Genomic DNA, 18,563 nt, shown 5'->3' with positions numbered 1-18,563 from the left:
TAATTGCTGTTAAAGTCATACTCTGTAATTGTGCACTTAAAGAGTAGTACTGGATCTGTAATTATAATTCTAATGTACAAGGGTCTAAACAAATACACCCGTCACACAGTCACCTTAACAAGCTGTGATATTCCCATTACACACACAGGAATCTGTTGTTATAGTTGCTAGTCAATGCATGGTGTGAGTCTCACTTTGTCACCAAGTAGTAGTTAAGTAGTAGAGGACCAAAATGTAAACCCTTTCTCTAAAAGTTTGCTCTACTCTACTCTGTCATGCTTGCGATACATCTATCTCTCTCCTTGCTTATCTTTTGATCTCTGTCTCTGGCTTGCTCATGCCTCTCCTTCCTGCTCTGCCCCAGTACGCTTTGGTCTACAAACGTTTCAGCTTGCACCCGGATGACACCCTCTACTGGCAGCTTCCAGAACAGTTCAAAGGGGATAAGGTAACAGTACGAGCCAGACCCAGCCCTCCTGCACCCTGCCTGGGTTTTTGCCCTCCTGTTAACTCCAGGGCCACAGACAGAACCACCCCACCCATCCACCTCAACTAACAGAGCAGGGGAAGGGAAGGACGGCATCACCTGACAACCCTGTGGAGTTTGGAGCTCCTGTTTATTTAAGTGGATAATGCCCGACAAGCCGGTGTTTGGAGGATATATTGGCACGGGTGTTGTTAGGCATGAGACGAAATCGAGGGACGGCAAACCATGCCAATATATCCTCCAAACACCGGGTTACCAACATATTCAAATAATGATTGACATATTTTCATTACGAATGTTATTTTGATGAATTTATTCATACAATTTCCACAAGATATAGTCCCGACAAAAATCTAGGGTTGGTCATTCGTTCTATCGGTTTGGTTGCTAGAGACGAGACCGAGTCGTTCAGTATTTTTGTTCTGTATCTATGGATACAGCCGTTCGTTCTAAATGTTCCATTGCCATACTGGCTGGCAACTTTAACCCTTGCTTGCTAGCTAGCCAACTATGGCTAACTTACAGTCACCTCAAAAAGTGCAGCCAGAATAACAGCAAAGTAGCCACATTTGCATTTGTTTTAAGCTGTTTTCTAGTGACATTTATTTGGATACATCCATAGCAATGAGCTAATGAGGAGCAATTTCTCCTGGCATAGATAATGTGCTCACTCATCAGGACACTGTTGTTCAGAGGAGCTAGCCAACACACAGCTAACACAATCATTTCAAACTGAAGCTGGAAAGACTGCAAACTAGACTCATTTTGTTTTACCTTTTTTCAATTTACATTTCTTTGTATATATTCATAAAAATTATGCCAGCTGATTCATGATTTAGACTGGTTGAGAAACTCTGCCTGCCTGTCTGTCTCGTCCTGACTCCCAACACGTTCATTACTATGGGACAGCTGGAGATCGAATTTGAATATTGAAACAATGTTGCAAAATGTCGGAGAGACAGACAGCAAGGTTTATACAAATCTCTGCTGTTGGAAACTAAATGTTAGTCTAAAAGAAATGTGAGATAATGTCTAGATGCTTTTTATAGTGGAGATCAAGTTTATAAATTGCTTGGCTGTGCTGATGAGACAGTGGATTGCGCAGTCAGATGGAACAGAGTAAATAGGCATTTTAACGTCATAGATTTAGCAGGTGGTAACTTGTGGAATAGACACCGGCTGGAATCAAGTTTTAACCAATCAGCATTCAGGATTAGGGCGGCAGGGTAGCCTAGTGGTTAGAGTGTTGGGCTAGTAACCGAAAGGTTGCAAGTTCGAATCCCCGAGCTGAAAAGGTACAAATCTGTCCTTCTGACCCTGAACAAGGCAGTTAACCCACTGTTCCTAGGCTGTCATTGACAATAAGAATTTGTTCTTAACTGACTTGCCTAGTTAAATAAAGGTACAATTTTAATGATTCATAATCACTTCTCTAAGGGGTGGGAGGTCAGGCACGACTAATTTTGTATTGGGAACGATTCATGCCTAAAATAAATAGAAAGACTGATTAGGATATGAAATTTTTGTAATAGACGTAATCATAGATTCACTCGTTTGCCTATTCCTGAAACATTGTAATGTTAGAGGCCTATAGTCATATTTGTTTGACGCTCAAAGGCTCATCAACAAAGTTAGATTTAGTATGCAACCTAATTTCTTTACCTTTACCCATGTTATAGGTGAGCTCCTACGGCGGTAAGCTGAAGTACACCATCTCCTACGTAGCAGGACAGAGAGGAACAGCCATCGAGGACCCTGACATTCAGATTATTGTAAGTAGCTTATGCAGCAAAGTTACCAACTTCATTCATTCACTTTCATGTTCTATTGCTGCATCCATACATACCACACTCCATCCCACAAGTTATCAACTGAGATCACTTCCATGTATTGTGGTTGCATCCATTCACCTGTCGTTGATTGGTTCTCCTTTTCATTGTTGCCCACAGGGAAATGACATCACGCTGGTGGCTCGTCAGCCATGGCAGAGGGGACAGGGGACAAGAGAGTCCCGCCAGTTTGAGGTCGTCTTCAGAGAGGTCAGTGTTCTACAGTAGTACAGATTACCTACATTTTATCATTTCAATTCAATAGAACTTTGTTGTCCCCAAATGGCAATTTGATTGCAACCTTTACCATCCATTCCTCATTGACACAGGTCACCTTAGCATCCTAGTAATAGCATAGTATTAACCTAACTCTGCTCTCTTTCTCCTGCAGGAGAACTGGCGTCGTCCAGACGGCATGCCTGCCACTCGGGAGCACCTGATGATGGTGCTGGCTGACCTGGATGACATCCTGGTGCGGGCCTCCTACTACACAGAGATGAGGTCCTCCAGCATCTCCGAGGTCAGCATGGAGGTGGCCGTGCCCAACTACAGCGGCCTGGCTCAGGCTCTAGAGGTGGAGCAGTGCCGCTGCCCGACTGCCTACCAGGGACTCTCCTGTCAGGTAAGAGGAGCTCTCTCTCTCTCTCCTCTCTCTCTCTCTCTCTCTCTCTCTCCTGTCTCTTATACACATCTAGATGTGTATAAGAGACAGGCGTCCCTGCCCGACTGCCTACCAGGGACTCTCCTGTCAGGTAAGAGGAGCTCTCTCTCTCTCTCCTCTCTCTCTCTCTCTCTCTCTCTCTCTCTCTCTCTCTCTCTCTCTCTCTCTCTCACTGGCAATATTGACAAATTAACCTCTTAAATCATATGGTTATGTACATTTGAACACTCAACAGACTTACTTTTTACTCCCGGGGAAAGCATGTTTAATGGAGGACCAGGCTCTGTGTCCGGAAACCCACCCTTAGCGTGTCAAGTCCATGTGATGTTGTGTGATGAAAGTTGCACCTCCTCTCCCCCAGGACTGTGCTCCTGGCTACACCAGAACCGGAGGTGGCCTGTACCTGGGCCACTGTGAGCTGTGTGAGTGCAACGGGCACTCTGACTCCTGCCACCCAGAGACTGGCATCTGCACGGTATGCAGCCCGGAGAATCTCTTTAAGGCAGTTGTTTTCATAAATGTTTCACCTTTTTGATTTAACCTTAATTTATCTAAGTTAGACTCGTTGAGACGTCTTTTTAGAGGCCTTGTAGAAGATAGCGGTTGTTTTGAAATCAGTACATTGAATAACATCTGAGTGTCTGCTCTCCCCCACCCCCAGAGCTGCCTCCACAACACCCAGGGAGAGCTGTGTGAGCAGTGTGCCCCGGGCTTCTTTGGGGACCCCACCGCTGGAACCCCAGAGGACTGCCAGCCCTGTGCCTGCCCCCACACAGACCCTGACAACCAGTGAGTAGGCTATGTACATTACAACAAAGGACTGTTACACACATAGACGCGCGCATAAACGCACACACTAACACTCGCACTGACTTATCTTGTGTTGCATTTTACATGATCTCATTCATATCTCTTACCTCTCATATCTTTTAAATCAAATCAAATGTTATTGGTCACATACACATTGTTAGCAGATGTTAATACGAGTGTAGCGGAATGCTTGTGCTTCTAGTTCCGACAGCGCAGTAATATCTAACAACTAATCTAAAAATGTCCAACAACTACCTAATACACACAAATATAACAAGTAATCTAACAATTCCCCAACAACTACCTAATACACACAAATCTAAAGGGGTGAATGAGAATATGTACATATACATATATGGATGAGCGATGACCGAGCGGCATAGATGGTATAAAATACAGTATATATATGTGATATGAGTAATGCTTAAGATATGTAAACATTAATTAAGTGGCATTATTTAAGGTGGCATTGTTTAAAGTGACTAGTGATCAATTTATTAAAGTGGCCAGTGATTGGGTCTCAATGTAGGCAGCAGTCTCTCTGTGTTAGTGATGGCTGTTTAACAGTCTGATGGCCTTGAGATAGAAGCTGTTTTTCAGTCTCTCGGTCCCAGCTTTGATGCAGCTGACCTCGCCTTCTGGATGGTAGTGGTGTGAACAGGCAGTGGCTTGGGTGGTTGTTGTCTTTGATGATCTTTTTGGCCTTCCTGTGACATCAGGTGCTGTAGGTAGTTTGCCCTCCACTGATACTTGGAACAGATCCAAGTTGATATTATAATTAAGCAATAAGGCCCGAGGGGGTGTGGTATATGGCCAATATTGTCACGCCCTGACCTTCGAGATAATTTGGGTTGGTCATTCGTGTGACTAGGGTGGGAAATCTATGTTTATATTTCTTTGTTGGCCGAGTATGGTTCCCAATCAGAGGCAGCTGTCTATCGTTGTCTCTGATTGGGGATCATAATTAGGCAGCCCTTTTTCCCACCTTCAGTTGTGGGATCATGTCTTTTTTGTGTTGCATGTGTTTGCACTACTAGCTTTACATTCGTTGAGTTGTTTATTGTTTTTTGGTGGAACATTTAAAATGAAAGGAAAATGTACACCTACCACGCTGCACCTTGGCCCCTTTCCAATCGACGAACGTTACAAATATACCACGGCTAAGGTCTGTTCTTATGCACAACACAATGCGCAGTGCCTGCATACAGCCCTTAGCTGTGGTATATTGGCCATATACGACAAACCCATGATGTGCCTTATTGCTATTATAAACTGTTTACCAATACAATTAGAAATAAATGTTTTGTCATACCAGCGGTATACGGTCTGATATACCACAGCTGTCAGCCAATCAGGATTCAGGGCTCGAACCACCCAGTTTATAATGCTGAATTAAGTATTCTGTACTGCATCTTTCTTCTCTGTGTATTTTCCAGGTTCTCCCCTACCTGTGAAAGCCTGGGTAACGGTGGTTATCAGTGCACTGCCTGCCAGCCTGGATACACTGGCCAGTACTGTGAACGGTAAGCTGACACAACTCTACTTTACCTGTCTATTCTAGCCTGGTCCCAGATCTGTTTGTGCTGTCCTGTTGACTCCTGTGGTCATTGTCATGCTAAGTGATCATAGGAGTTGGCCATACAGCAGACACAGAGCTAGGACCAGGCTGCTCTATTCAGACTAACTTTTCAATGTCCTCTCTGTGGCATTCCACCACTGTATGTCATTCTGTCATCACATTGACTTGTTATAATTTTGGTTTTTCTCATCTCCACAGCTGTGCACCTGGATATGTTGGAAATCCACAGGACAGGATTAAGTGTCGTCCATTCAACAGTAAGTGAATGCAGTCAGCAAAAGAGCTGCACAGAAATGTATTTTCCCCATACTTGGTCAGGTCTCCCCTGGGAAAGAGGTATTCTGGACCCAATGGGACTACCTGGTAAAATAATAAATTAAATATAATACTCTACTGTAACAGTAAGAGTGGCTCTCTGTGATCATTGCCAACTAACATTTGACCCTTAACCTCTGACACAGCAGTGGCAGCCTCTCTGGTGGTGAAGGTGTACCCTGAGAGGGTGTTGGTGGCCCAGGGCAGCCCTGTGACCCTGCGGTGCCAGGTGACCGGCTCTCCACCCCACTACTACTACTGGTCCAGGGAGGACGGAAGGCCCGTCACCAACAGCGCCGACAGACGCGGACAAGGTAAAGTATACTGGACAGATCAGGTCTGGGTAGTGGGATGTGAGAAATGGCCTAGTATAAGAGCAATACATACACTGATGTAGTGTTATATAGTTGTACCTACACTATACACTTCTCAGTAAATACCTTATACTGGTGAAACATCCAGTACTAACTGTAGTAGAAAGCCTATTGAGTCCATTCCCCATGTTAATGTAAAGTTATTCTACAGTTGAAGTCGAAGTTTGCATACACCTTAGCCAAATACATTTAAACTCAGTTTTTTCACAATTCCTGACATTTAATCCTAGTAAAATGTCCCTGTTTTAGGTCAGTTAGGATCACCACTTTATTTTAAGAATGTGAAATGTCAGAATAATAGAGAGAATTATTTATTTCAGCTTTTATTTCTTTCATCACATTCCCAGTGGGTCTGAAGTGTAAAGGGTGCATGTTGGTAGCAGGGAAGTCAAGCGCAGGAGAACGAACTTGGTATAATTGGAGTCGTTTAATAAGTGCTGACAAAACTCCAAAAACCAAAATATACAAAATAACAAAAGTGGGTACAAAACCCGTTGCACACCAACACATAACTTGCACATAACATACAATCAAACAATCTCCGACAAGGACATGAGGGGAAACAGAGGGTTAAATACACAACATGTAATTGATGGGATTGGAACCAGGTGTGAAGGAAGACAAGACAAAACCAATGGAAAATGAAAAATGGATCAGTGATGGCGAGAAGGTCAGTGACGTCGACCGCCGAACACCGCCCGAACAAGGAGAGGGACCGACTTCGGTGGAAGTCGTGACATGAAGTTTACATACACTCAATTAGTATTTGGTAGCATTGCCTTTACATTGTTTAACTTGGGTCAAACGTTTCGGGTAGCCTTCCACAAGCTTCCCACAATAAGTTGGGGGAATTTTGGCCCATTCCTCCTGACAGAGCTGGTGTAACTGAGTCAGGTTTGTAGGCCTCCTTGCTCGCATACGCTTTTTCAGTTCTGCCCACAAATTTTCTATAGGATTGAGGTCAGGGCTTTGTGATGGCCACTCCAAAACCTTGACTTTGCTGTCCTTAAGCCATTTTGCCACAACTTTGGAAGTATGATTGGGGTCATTGTCCATTTGGAAGACCCATTTGCGACCAATGGTGTTCTTCGGCTTGCAAGCATCCCCCTTTTTCCTCCAAACATATTGATATTCATTATGGCCAAACAGTTGTATTTTTGTTTCATCAGACCAGAGGACATTTCTCCAAAAAGTACAATCTTTGTCCCAATTTGCAGATGCAAACCGTAGTCTGGATTTTTTATGGCGATTTTGGAGCAGTGGCTTCTTCATTGCTGAGCTGCCTTTCAGGTTATGTCGATATAGGACTTGTTTTACTCTGGATATAGATACTTTTAAAATGAGTTTTAATGACTCCAACATAAGTGTATGTAAACTTCCGACTTCAACTGTATATTCCTACCTGTTCTTTCAGGAGAGGAGCTGCATATCCCCAGTGTTCAACCCAGTGACGCAGGCATCTACATCTGTACCTGCAGAGACCAGCGCAACACCAACAGGAGCCGCGCTGAGATCGTCGTCACAAGTACTACTTGTTAAATCATAAAACATTTACTGAATGCACAAACATATTAGAATTTCTAATAATTTTGTCATTATTTTTTAAGTGATCTTAGTCAGTTGTTGAATAATTAAACTGGCTTGAACTTATAAGCTTTTTAAAAGGTTTTGGCTCTAGCTAAATGTGGTCGAAGCTGAGATACAGTAAGTAATACATTTTTGGGGCTTTTAAATGTTTACTGAATGGTTTCTGTCTCCAGCTGTCTTATCCAAACCCATTGAAGTGACCATTGAGGAGCCCAAAGCACATAGCGTCACAGTTGGAGCAACAGTCAGCTTCATCTGCACAGCCAAGAGCAAGGTAACACTAGCTTCCAACATGGAGACATTAACACAATCAATTCTATTTATTTGGATATATCTTGGATGGTTGGCATTGTGCTTAATAAATTTGGCCATGAGAGAAAATGGTAGAAAACCATATTATTATACAATTGTCCCCCTTTTATTGGCCCCTCTGTTGCATTGCTTTCTCTCTTGTGTTTACTTCACATCTTGTACCCATCTGTCCCCTCCCAGTCTCCAGCCTACACCCTGGTGTGGACCCGGCGGGGTAACGGCAAGCTGCCCAACAGAGCCATGGACTTCAACGGCATCCTGACCATCCAGAACGTCCAGCCTGAGGACGCTGGCATCTACGTGTGTACAGGCTCTAACATGTTTGCCATGGACGAGGGCACTGCCGTCCTCTACGTGCCAGGTTTGTGATCCCAGACAGGTGCCATCATACTGTTAGCCATCAGCCTCTTTACACCACCCTACAAGCTCTATTCCTCTCCTCAGCCCTTCCTCGAATGGTGCATGCCCCTGCTTGCTTTGGCTTTGCCTCTGTTCCCTATATAATGCACTGCGTTAAATTAGTTTATCTGTTTGCACCCTAGCTTCTGGCAAACAGCATAACTCCTGTCACTCTGACTCCCAACCCCCACTTTTCTAAATTCAGACAACCTCTCTCATGTCAAACCCTGTGTTAGGTTCTAATTCTTTATTCTGAAGTTTATTCTGCCCGGAGGATCAATACAGCTGCATTAGACAAAAACATTTTCACGCAAGCACTGATATTTAACCGTTCCTCATAGGCTGAGTCTCCTCCTACCCATCTGTACAAACATCGTTCTTTACTGCTAGGCAGGACACTAGTGATACGGGCATAAACTTTTATTTCTCCCTTAAGGTGACCTGACCTGATCTCAACCCCCCTCCATCACTAATCCATGGCTCTCTCCACTTATCAATGCCTGCCACATGTAATCGCTTCCCTGCACTCAACACATTCCAAGCCTAATTGCACACACTATATACCTTCCTCCTATAACCCTTAACTTCTGGTGTAGACCCTCTAAACCTCAGCACTCCATCAGTGACATGAATGAGTATATTTCCTATTCTCAGAACCCAACACCTTCAAATCTCTCCCTACGCTACCTGTTTCCCTGTTTCTGATGTTGGTGTCTCTGTCTTTCTAACAACGATTTGACCTTCTTACTCCGTGTAAAATCTTTATGGTTCCAGGGGCAATGTACAGCTTGTGGATATTATAATTATTTTATTATGAAAAATAATGAAAAGGGCCATAATTGTAAGATACGTGTATGGTTTGTCCAAGAAATCATAGCATACAGTAGTCCTCAATGCTACCAAAGCCCAAAGAGAATGCCCACTCAAGAGTTTCAAGTAGTTTTAGTTACTATGCACTGTCACCACTCCCAATGGATTTACCAAAGAAGGTTGTCTTGCCCAGTGGCATATATTTTATTTATTTTCTAGTTACTTCTTGGTTTAATACTCAGTGATGACTGACCAATCCTTTGAATTGGGTCTCTGTTGCCATCGGTGATATCTCTTCTCTGATCTCTAGCTGTTGCTGTCTTCACTGTGGGTTCATGTAATCGGTGGTGGTGGTGGTCTGGTAACTTTTCAATCACTTGTACACTAGTTTCTGCCTATTTCCTTACTAGCAGGGTGTTGGTTATTTGGTATCTTTCCTGAATTCTGTAACTCTGGCTGGGACTGGTGGTGGTTTCTCCTTGAGCTGTAGTGGTTGATGAGGTACATGGATGACAAGATGGGTGCTTAGTGACTGACTGGGAGGGACCAACATTCAAAAAGGACTTCAGCCTATCACCACCGAGGCATAAATGTACTTACAGTATAGTAAAAGGACTGTACTGAGCCTACTTACCCAATCACAATCCCAATCTAAACCCCCTCTCGAGGGTGACTTGAGGATCACATAGGAACAGAAGCAATCCCACTCTGTATGAAAACCAGATCCTTTGTTCCTTTCCTGATTGTTTTGATGAATGTTAATGTTGACAATGGTGCTATCAGCCTTGTAGCAGGGGAAGATACCTGTGGTTGAACTTTAAACTTTAGGTTAGTAGTATATCTATCTATGGCTGCTTTTATTGTCTGTTATCTGGATGGGAGTAGTAAGAGGGTCCAAGGCATTGCATTGCCAATTGTAAGTCAATTGGCAATGCAAAAAGTTGCCAAGGCGTCTTGTTTTGCATCGTACTATCCAGTAAGTGTTAATTAGACTCAAAGGAAATGTGTTGAAGATTTGACTTGAAATTTGAAAGATCATTGAGACTAGTTTGGATTTCAACGCTTTCATAAATCAACGTGCGTATGTCACACGTTTTGTATCAAATTTTTATTGCAGTTCAACATTGTCATATTTTTTAAACCAATGGCAAATAATCTTTTTTTAATTGATTAACTTTTTTAAACCTAAATGTTATCCGAACATAATATATCAAATTTGATAAAAGTTAAATAAATTACTACATACCTAGATCTATATAGCGATATATTCGTTTGTTTCTTGGCTAGTAATTGATTTGAGAGAACAGGCAGTACTTATTCATTTACTTACATGATAAAAGCATGGTTTACATTTATTTTGAGAACAGATCAAAAGTTTATAATAATTTTCAATGTTTTGTCATTGCATTTTTATGTTTTAAATGTTTCTCATCAAACATTTTTTAAATATATTTTGTTGTTGTTGATATACAGTATCTTATTAAGAGAAAAAAGAGAGATTTGGTGGCTGAAATATGGGCCGATAGAGACAGAATGCGCAATCCACAGATAGTTTGAGATGCCTCATCATGCTACTATGTTATTTTAGTTTGAACTTTTCATTTAAACTTTTATAACTATTGTTTTACACTGTATTTAAATCACCTAGATATCCAAAGGTGCTGTTTCAAAGAGATTGTACTTTACACTATACTATGAACTGATTAGATTTTTTAAAATTACCTAACTGATGTAACATACAAATATCACAATGTATTTTATTTATCTTTACTGAAAATGTTTGTGAAAAAGATCAATTTGATTAAAGTAGTGATAATGACCAAAGATATGACAGAGTCATGCGGAGTGAGATTTCAATGGAACAGAAGATATTACCTCCCTCAGGGTACAAGGCACCAGACCTTCGTACGTAATTTCTTTTGGATGTATTGTAAATCAACTAATTGTAAGGTGTTGATGTAATGGCATTAATGACTATCAGACCCTTCTTCACTATGGCCTACTTGTCAAGGATAAGCCAACCCACCATTGTTTAAACCACAAGCTGTATATGGTTGAAAACATTAAAGAGAACCATTCTTGAGAACCATTCTAAACACAAATCGAATGGTTCAATCAATGGAAGTAAAGTTTTTACAAGTAGTTTGTATAACTACTAACATGCATGCTCTGTATGTGGCTCTCAGTTCTCTTTGTGCTTGTTTGTACTCAGTCCGACCATACCGTTTTCATTGTTGTGTTCTTGTCTCATTGTGTTCTGTGCATGTTTGTGAAGTAGAACTAGTTGACTTTAAATCCAAAGGTTCTCTCGCTGAGTAGACACATTCACTGTTACACCAGCAAATGACCAGAGTTCATATCAGTAACACGTTTTATACAGAAGAGAACATATTTAAACACAGCACTGTATGTTGTATGAACACAATGACACAATCTCCAAGGTGATATGCCCTTAATCTTAACCAGTATCCACAGAACCATATCCCAAAAATCACACAATTACTAACATTGTATCCAAGGGTAAGTACTGTATGTGATGATTGTGAATATAAAACTATGAATGCAATAGCACCATCTATGACCATCATAAAAAAGACACCTCTTACTCTTTAGCCTGCATGGGATGTAATGTCTGATTCAGAGGACCTCAATATCGCGTGCCTCTAAATCCCAGAAAATTGACAGAGCTCTTTGAAGACATGCGCTAGTGTTCTAAATAGCCCAATTATATTTCCTGATCTGAATTGGAGAAACGATTTGAATACATTGAATACATGATGGGAAAGGTGGCGCCTATTGCATTCAAGTTATGTTCCTTGCCGATCATTCTGCTGTTGTATTGTTGTGTCTTGTGCATTTTGGAAAATCGCTGGCATAAGAAACACCAGGCAGTACTTGGATGGACCACAGCATTCTGAGTTCTGATTGGGCCACAGACTCAGTGGGAGGTGCATTGGATGATGATTCCAATGCCAGTGTTCCATCATTGCCCTGGAGACTCACCTGTCAGTTTGCCTGTCCTGTCCTTCCTTCCTCCTTTCCCCATTTCCAGAGGCCTCACAGACTCCGACGTTTTACACAGCCTATGAAATGTTTGAAGGACATAGAAAGCGTAAGTGGGCATGGCATGGCCACACCTCTCCACCACACCTCCACCTCATCCCTGGAGGGCTCCTCCCTCTCTCTGTCACGCATGCATTCATCTACCTTTGCCTTCAGCATGGATGTGGTGGTCTGGTAATGTCCATGTACAATCAACCATAGGGATTACATACAGTTCACACTTCACATAAGGTTGTAGGGTTATATGGTTATATGGTTAACTGAACTATCAACGTACTATAGGTTAGAATGATTCTGCAGAGGTATTCATTCAAATGTAAAGATGCAATTCTTATTGCTTGCTCTGCATTGTGTCTCCTCAAACATACAGTATATGAACAGGCAATTCTCTTTATAACATATGATAATATTTTGACATGCATAGTATCATGATAATACAGTTGAAGCCGGAAGTATACATACACTTAGGTTGGAGTCATTAAAACTCGTTTTTCAACCACCCCACAAATTTCTTGTTAACAAACTATAGTTTTGGAAAATCTACTTTGTGCATGACACAAGTAATTTTTCCAACAATTGTTAACAGACAGATTATTTCACTTATAATTCACTGTATCACAATTCCAGTGGGTCAGAAGTTTACACACACGAAGTTGACTGTGCCTTTAAACAGCTTGGAAAATTCCAGAAAATTATGTCATGGCTTTAGAAGCCTCTGATAGGCTAATTGACATCATTTGAGTCAATTGGAGGTGTATCTGTGGATGTATTTCAAGGCCTACCTTCAAACTCAGTGCCTCTTTGCTTGACATCATGGGAAAATCAAAATAAATCAGCCAAGACCTCAGAAAGAAAATTGTAGACCTCCACAAGTCTGCTTCATCCTTGGGAGCGATTTCCAAACTCGTGAAGGTACCACGTTCATCTGTACAAACAATAGTACGCAAGTATAAACCACGCAGCAGTCATAGCACTCAGGAAGGAGATGCATTCTGTCTCCTAGAGATGAACGTACTTTGGTGCGAAAAGTGCAAATCAATCCCAGAACAACAGCAAAGGACCTTGTGAAGATGCTGGAGGAAACAGGTACAAAAGTATCTATATCCATAGTAAAACGAGTCCTATATCGACATAACCTGAAAGGCCGCTCAGCAAGGAAGAAGCCACTGCTCCAAAACCGCCATAAAAAAGACAGACTACAGTTTGCAACTGCACATGGGGACAAAGATCATACTTTTTGGAGAAATATCCTCTGGTCTGATGAAACAAAAATAGTTTGGCCATAATGACCATTGTTATGTTTGGAGGGAAAAGGGGGAGGCTTGCAAGCCGAGGAACACCATCCCAACCGTGAAGCACGCGGGTGGCAACATCCTGTTGTGGGGGTGCTTTGCTGCAGGAGGGACTGGTGCACTTCACGAAATAGATGGCATCATGAGGACGGAAATGATGTGGATATATTGAAGCAACATCTCAAGACATCAGTCAGGAAGTTAAAGCTTGGTTGTAAATGGGTCTTCCAAATGGACATGAGCATACTTCCAAAGTTGTGGCAAAATGGCTTAAGGACAACAAAGTTAAGGTATTGGAGTGGCCATCATAAAGCACTGAACTCAATCCTATAGAAAATTTGTGGGCAGAACTGAAAAAGCGTGTGCGAGCAAGGAGGCCTACAAACCTGACTCAGTTACACCAGCTCTGTCAGGAGGAATGGGCCAAAATTCACCCAAATTATTGTGGGAAGCTTGTGGAAGGCCACCCGAAACGTTTGACCCAAGTTAAACAATTTAAAGGCAATGCTACCAAATACTAATAGAGTGTGTGTAAACTTCAGACCCACTGGGAATGTGATGAAATAAATAAAAGCTGAAATAAATAATTCTCTCTACTATTATTCTGACATTTCACATTCTTAAAATGAAATGGTAATCCTAATTGACCTAAAACAGGGAATTTCTACTAGGATTAAATGTCAGGAATTGTGAAAAACTGAGTTGAAATGTATTTGGCTAAGGTGTATGTAAACTTCTGACTTCAACTGTATATGTTCATAATACGCTTGACACCATGTAGACTTTAGTTATGATAGTACAGAATAGATTGTACATGAGCATTACTAGGTCTTGCCTGGCTCGTCTGGCTACTTATGGTATGGGTCCATTGGTGCAGGTGCATGCTCATTCATGTGGGAAGCTCCTCTCGAATGTTGAGTCCATTTACCAACTTTACTTGTCACCCATTAAGTCCCTCATGCACTTCATCTCAGGTCCCCTCCGGTTTTCCATCTGCACAAAACATTCACACTCACTTTTTTAACACCACACTAGTGTACGACAACAACTAATGCACATTTTAGTACAGTCATCTGACCGAGATCAGATCTCCATCTTTATGTTATAACCTCAAGTATCTGATGTATTTAGAGAGAAAGTTACATACTAAATATGACATGCTGTCTTATTATTCTATCTATAGTAGTTAGCTTGTTCTCTTCCAATCAGCACTCAACACAGAGGAGACACCACCCACACGTTCTCCATCTGCATTCTGCTTGACGGTCCCACATAGGGACACACACTGGTCTGGAATAGCTGTCATAGTGTGCTTCAAACATCATGCTGTGCCTAATACACCACATCACGATCATGGCTGTTAGTTCTCCCCCTGGGCTCCAGAGCTATCTGCCATTCCTCTCATCATGCTCACCTCCCCCTCGACAGATCTCATCCTTTAACCGTCCATCACAGTGAATGTTTCAATAAGGTATACTGTATACTTAATGGCCTGTTGTAACCTCACCACCTACTTACTGAAGTTCTCTCCATTACTAAGTTCACACAGTTCAACTGACCTAGGTCACCATGTCTCAATATTGAGACAAGCTAAATCATTAGATCAATTTGAGAAAGTGTACTAGTCAGTGCCCAGCCTTTCAGAAAACAAAGATGATGAAATATAGTCAGTCTCTCTCTCTGTCAGGTCAGTGAGTCCCAGACCCAGACCAGGGCTTATCTCGTAGCTTAGATAGCCTGATAGTCCTCCCTGGACGCTGAAAGGGGGCTTTATTTTGCTCTGTCGCCCTGGGATCAGATGCGATTCAATGTGGCTGGGGATCAGCGTCCAGGGAGGATCAGCCAAGCTGGCACAGAGAGCTGTGCCCAGAGAGCCATGTGCCCTGCCAAGGCAAGCCTGCCACCTCTCATCTGTGTCAGCTGCACAGAGGGCCCTGGCTGCCAAGGGGTAATTTCTAGGCGTAGGCCACGTACCCAGCCCTGTCCCGCCACCCTCTCTCTGCCCTCCCTCATTAACATTGACACACAGACACAGTCTTGGCCTGAGTGAGTCAGGACCCAGCCTTGCTGATCTACAGCCAACATGTACACTAAACTGATGTCACTTGATTCTGTAAAGTACTGGTCTGGTAGCAGTAAATGGAAACCATGCGTTTGGTGTATTTGATACCATTCCACCTATTCCGCTCCAGCCCTTACTACGAGCCGCAAAATGTTAAAGCCTCTTTCTGCAGAAAAGCCCCTGCCCTTTGTGAACACAAACGCCCCATACTTTGGGGTCTGTCTATTTCTGAGCAGTGCTGAACTATTCTCTGCCTTATTGTAGCTGCCGAGGGGGCCGAGCCAGTGGCTACCGCCACTCCACCTGTCCTGACCATCCAGCAAGGAGGCCGCGCTGAGTTCCACTGTACTGTGACTGGCAACCCTACCCCTGCCATCGAGTGGATAGGTAAGGAAGGCTGTAGCTAGCGGTACACCTACAGCATAAACTAAGCCAGTCAATTAGTTTAGTCAATTGCTGGCTAAGTCAATTAGGAACACATTCATTCGCATGTATAACACCCTGTTATAATCTTGTATTTGAATAGCTGTTTATAGAAGTATACATTCACATGGTATAATGTCATAACTGACAAAAAGGGGGTAAATAATCTTATGTGTTTCTAGGTGGAGGTCCTGGTAACAGAATGAGCCCCAATGCTGTGGTCCGTGGAGGAGTACTAACCATCCCTGCTGTGGAGAGGGGGGATGAGGGGGAGTACGTCTGCAAGGCTCTCAACACCCACGGAGAACACACAGCACGGGCTGTCCTCTACGTACACAGTGGGTCTCAACATCAACAGCAGGCCAATGTCACAGGTTCATGGGGTGGTATTCTTACTTGAGATCTACACGCTTTACTCGAGTACACGCTTTACTCGACTTTACTCGATGCTCTGAGGTCTGAGTTGTGTGTACTTATCTCAACTGTGAATATGCCCAATATTGTTGTTTGTCACTAGTTACCACAGCCACGAAGTCATTATTTCTACAATTTATCTTCTTAAAATATGATTTTAAACCACAGGAGGTTGGAGGCACCTTAATTGGGGAGGGCAGGCTCGTAGTAATGGCTGAAGCGGCTCCGTTCCAGACATTATTATGAGCCGTCCTCCCCTCTGCAGCTTGAATGTTTTAAACCTAACCTTAACCTTAACCTCACTGCTAACCTTATACCTAACTCTAACTTTAAATTAAGACCAAAAAGCACATTTTTGTTTTCATTAATTTTTACAATATAGCCCTTTTTGACTTAGTGGCTGTGGTACCTAGTGACAACCCATATTGTCTACCAGTCTTGTTGGGTCCTCATTTGGGCATATTCTGTGTTCTTCCTGTGTGTTTAAATGCTTCAGGTGCCAGCCTGCCCCACGTGCAGGTGAGCCCCCAGAGAGTGGACATCCATGAGGGGGAGACGCTGAGGCTGTACTGCAGGGCTGGAGGCACGCCCAGCCCCGGACTCACCTGGAAGAAACAGGGAGGACAACTTCCTCCGCAGGTAAACACTGGTCCTTTCTACCTGATACTTTCTCTCTAGGATATATACTGATCTTAAGAGGAACTACATAGAGTGCCTTCAGAAAGTATGTATTTATATCCCTTGATTTTGTTGTGTTACATCCTGATTTTTTTTTCTTTTTTGTCACTGGTCTACACACAATACCCCATAATGTCAAAGTGGAATTCTGTTTTTGAAATTCAACCACTTTGTTATGGCAAGCCTAAATAAGTTCAGGAGTAAACATTTACTTAAGTCACATAATAAGTTGAATGAACTGACTGTGTGCAATAAGTGTTTAACTTGATTTTTTAATGACTACTTAATCTCTGTACCCCATACATACAATTATACAATTATCTGGAAGGTTCCTTAGTCGAGCAGTGAATTTCAAACAAAGATTCAACCACAAAGACCAGGGAGGTTTTCCAATGCCTTGCAAAGGGTAGATGGGTAAAAATACAGACGTTGAATATTAATTACACTTTGGATCGTGTATTAATACACCCAGTTGTTACAAAGATACAGGTGTCCTAACTAACTCAGTTGCCAGAGAGGAAGGACACTGCTCAGGGATTTCTCCATGAGGCCAATGGTGACAGAGTTTAATGGCTGTGATAGGAGAAAGCTGAGGATGGATCAACAACATTGTAGTTACTCCACATTACTAACCTAATTGACAGAGTGAAAAGAAGAAAGCCTGAAACAGAATAAAATATTCCAAAACATGCATCTTGTTTGCAACAAGACACTAAAGTAAAACTGCAAAAAAATGTGGCAAAGCAATTAACATTTTGTCCTGAATACAAAGTATTATGTTTGGGGAAAATCCAATACAACACATTACTGAGTGCCACTCTGTCACGATCGTCTAAGGTGGAAACAGTAGACCAAGGTGCAGCGTGGTGAGCGTACATACTTCTTTATTATAAGATGTCGCCAACAAAACAATAAACATCAAAACGAAAACGTGACGCCAACGTAGTGCTCACAGGCAACTATACATGGACAACTACCCACAAATATAGGTGGGAAAAGGCTACCTACAACGATAGACAGCTGCCTCTGATTGAGAACCACACCCAGCCAAACACCAAGAAATACAAATCATAGAAAAAGGAACATAGAATGCCCACCCAAATCCTTTGCCGTCCAGGATGTCCTCCCATGTCCAACTCTCCAAAAAAACGCTGCTCCCTCTTACCACGCTGCTTGGTCCGTTTTTGGTGGGTAGTTCTGTCACGATCGTCTAAGGTGGAAACAGTAGACCAAGGTGCAGCGTGGTGAGCGTACATACTTCTTTATTATAAGATGTCGCCAACAAAACAATAAACATCAAAGCGAAAACGTGAAGCCAACGTAGTGCTCACAGGCAACTATACATGGACAACTACCCACAAATACAGGTGGGAAAAAGGCAACCTAAGTATGGTTCTCAATCAGAGACAACAATAGACAGCTGCCTCTGAGAACCACACCCGGCCAAACACCAAGAAATACAAATCAT

The 18,563-nt window shown here is 42.5% G+C and overlaps 1 protein-coding gene across 1 annotated transcript in view; it reads left to right on the top strand.

Moving 5' to 3' along the window:
• LOC111976306 (basement membrane-specific heparan sulfate proteoglycan core protein-like) overlaps window positions 1-18,563 on the top strand; it is a 196,821-nt gene that overhangs the window by 138,293 nt on the left and 39,965 nt on the right. The window contains 16 exon segments of the mRNA XM_070448017.1: window positions 365-448; window positions 2,167-2,259; window positions 2,437-2,526; window positions 2,708-2,938; window positions 3,339-3,452; window positions 3,639-3,766; window positions 5,224-5,310; window positions 5,565-5,623; window positions 5,828-5,995; window positions 7,470-7,580; window positions 7,816-7,916; window positions 8,135-8,315; window positions 12,216-12,275; window positions 15,845-15,967; window positions 16,186-16,341; window positions 16,914-17,056. Coding sequence (XP_070304118.1) covers window positions 365-448; window positions 2,167-2,259; window positions 2,437-2,526; window positions 2,708-2,938; window positions 3,339-3,452; window positions 3,639-3,766; window positions 5,224-5,310; window positions 5,565-5,623; window positions 5,828-5,995; window positions 7,470-7,580; window positions 7,816-7,916; window positions 8,135-8,315; window positions 12,216-12,275; window positions 15,845-15,967; window positions 16,186-16,341; window positions 16,914-17,056 — 1,929 coding nt within the window.

This window comes from Salvelinus sp. IW2-2015, linkage group LG17, assembly GCF_002910315.2.
Source record: "Salvelinus sp. IW2-2015 linkage group LG17, ASM291031v2, whole genome shotgun sequence".
Lineage (NCBI taxonomy): Eukaryota > Metazoa > Chordata > Actinopteri > Salmoniformes > Salmonidae > Salvelinus > Salvelinus sp. IW2-2015.
Note: the sequence above shows the minus strand (reverse complement) of the source record. Positions and strands in the feature narration are given on the sequence as shown.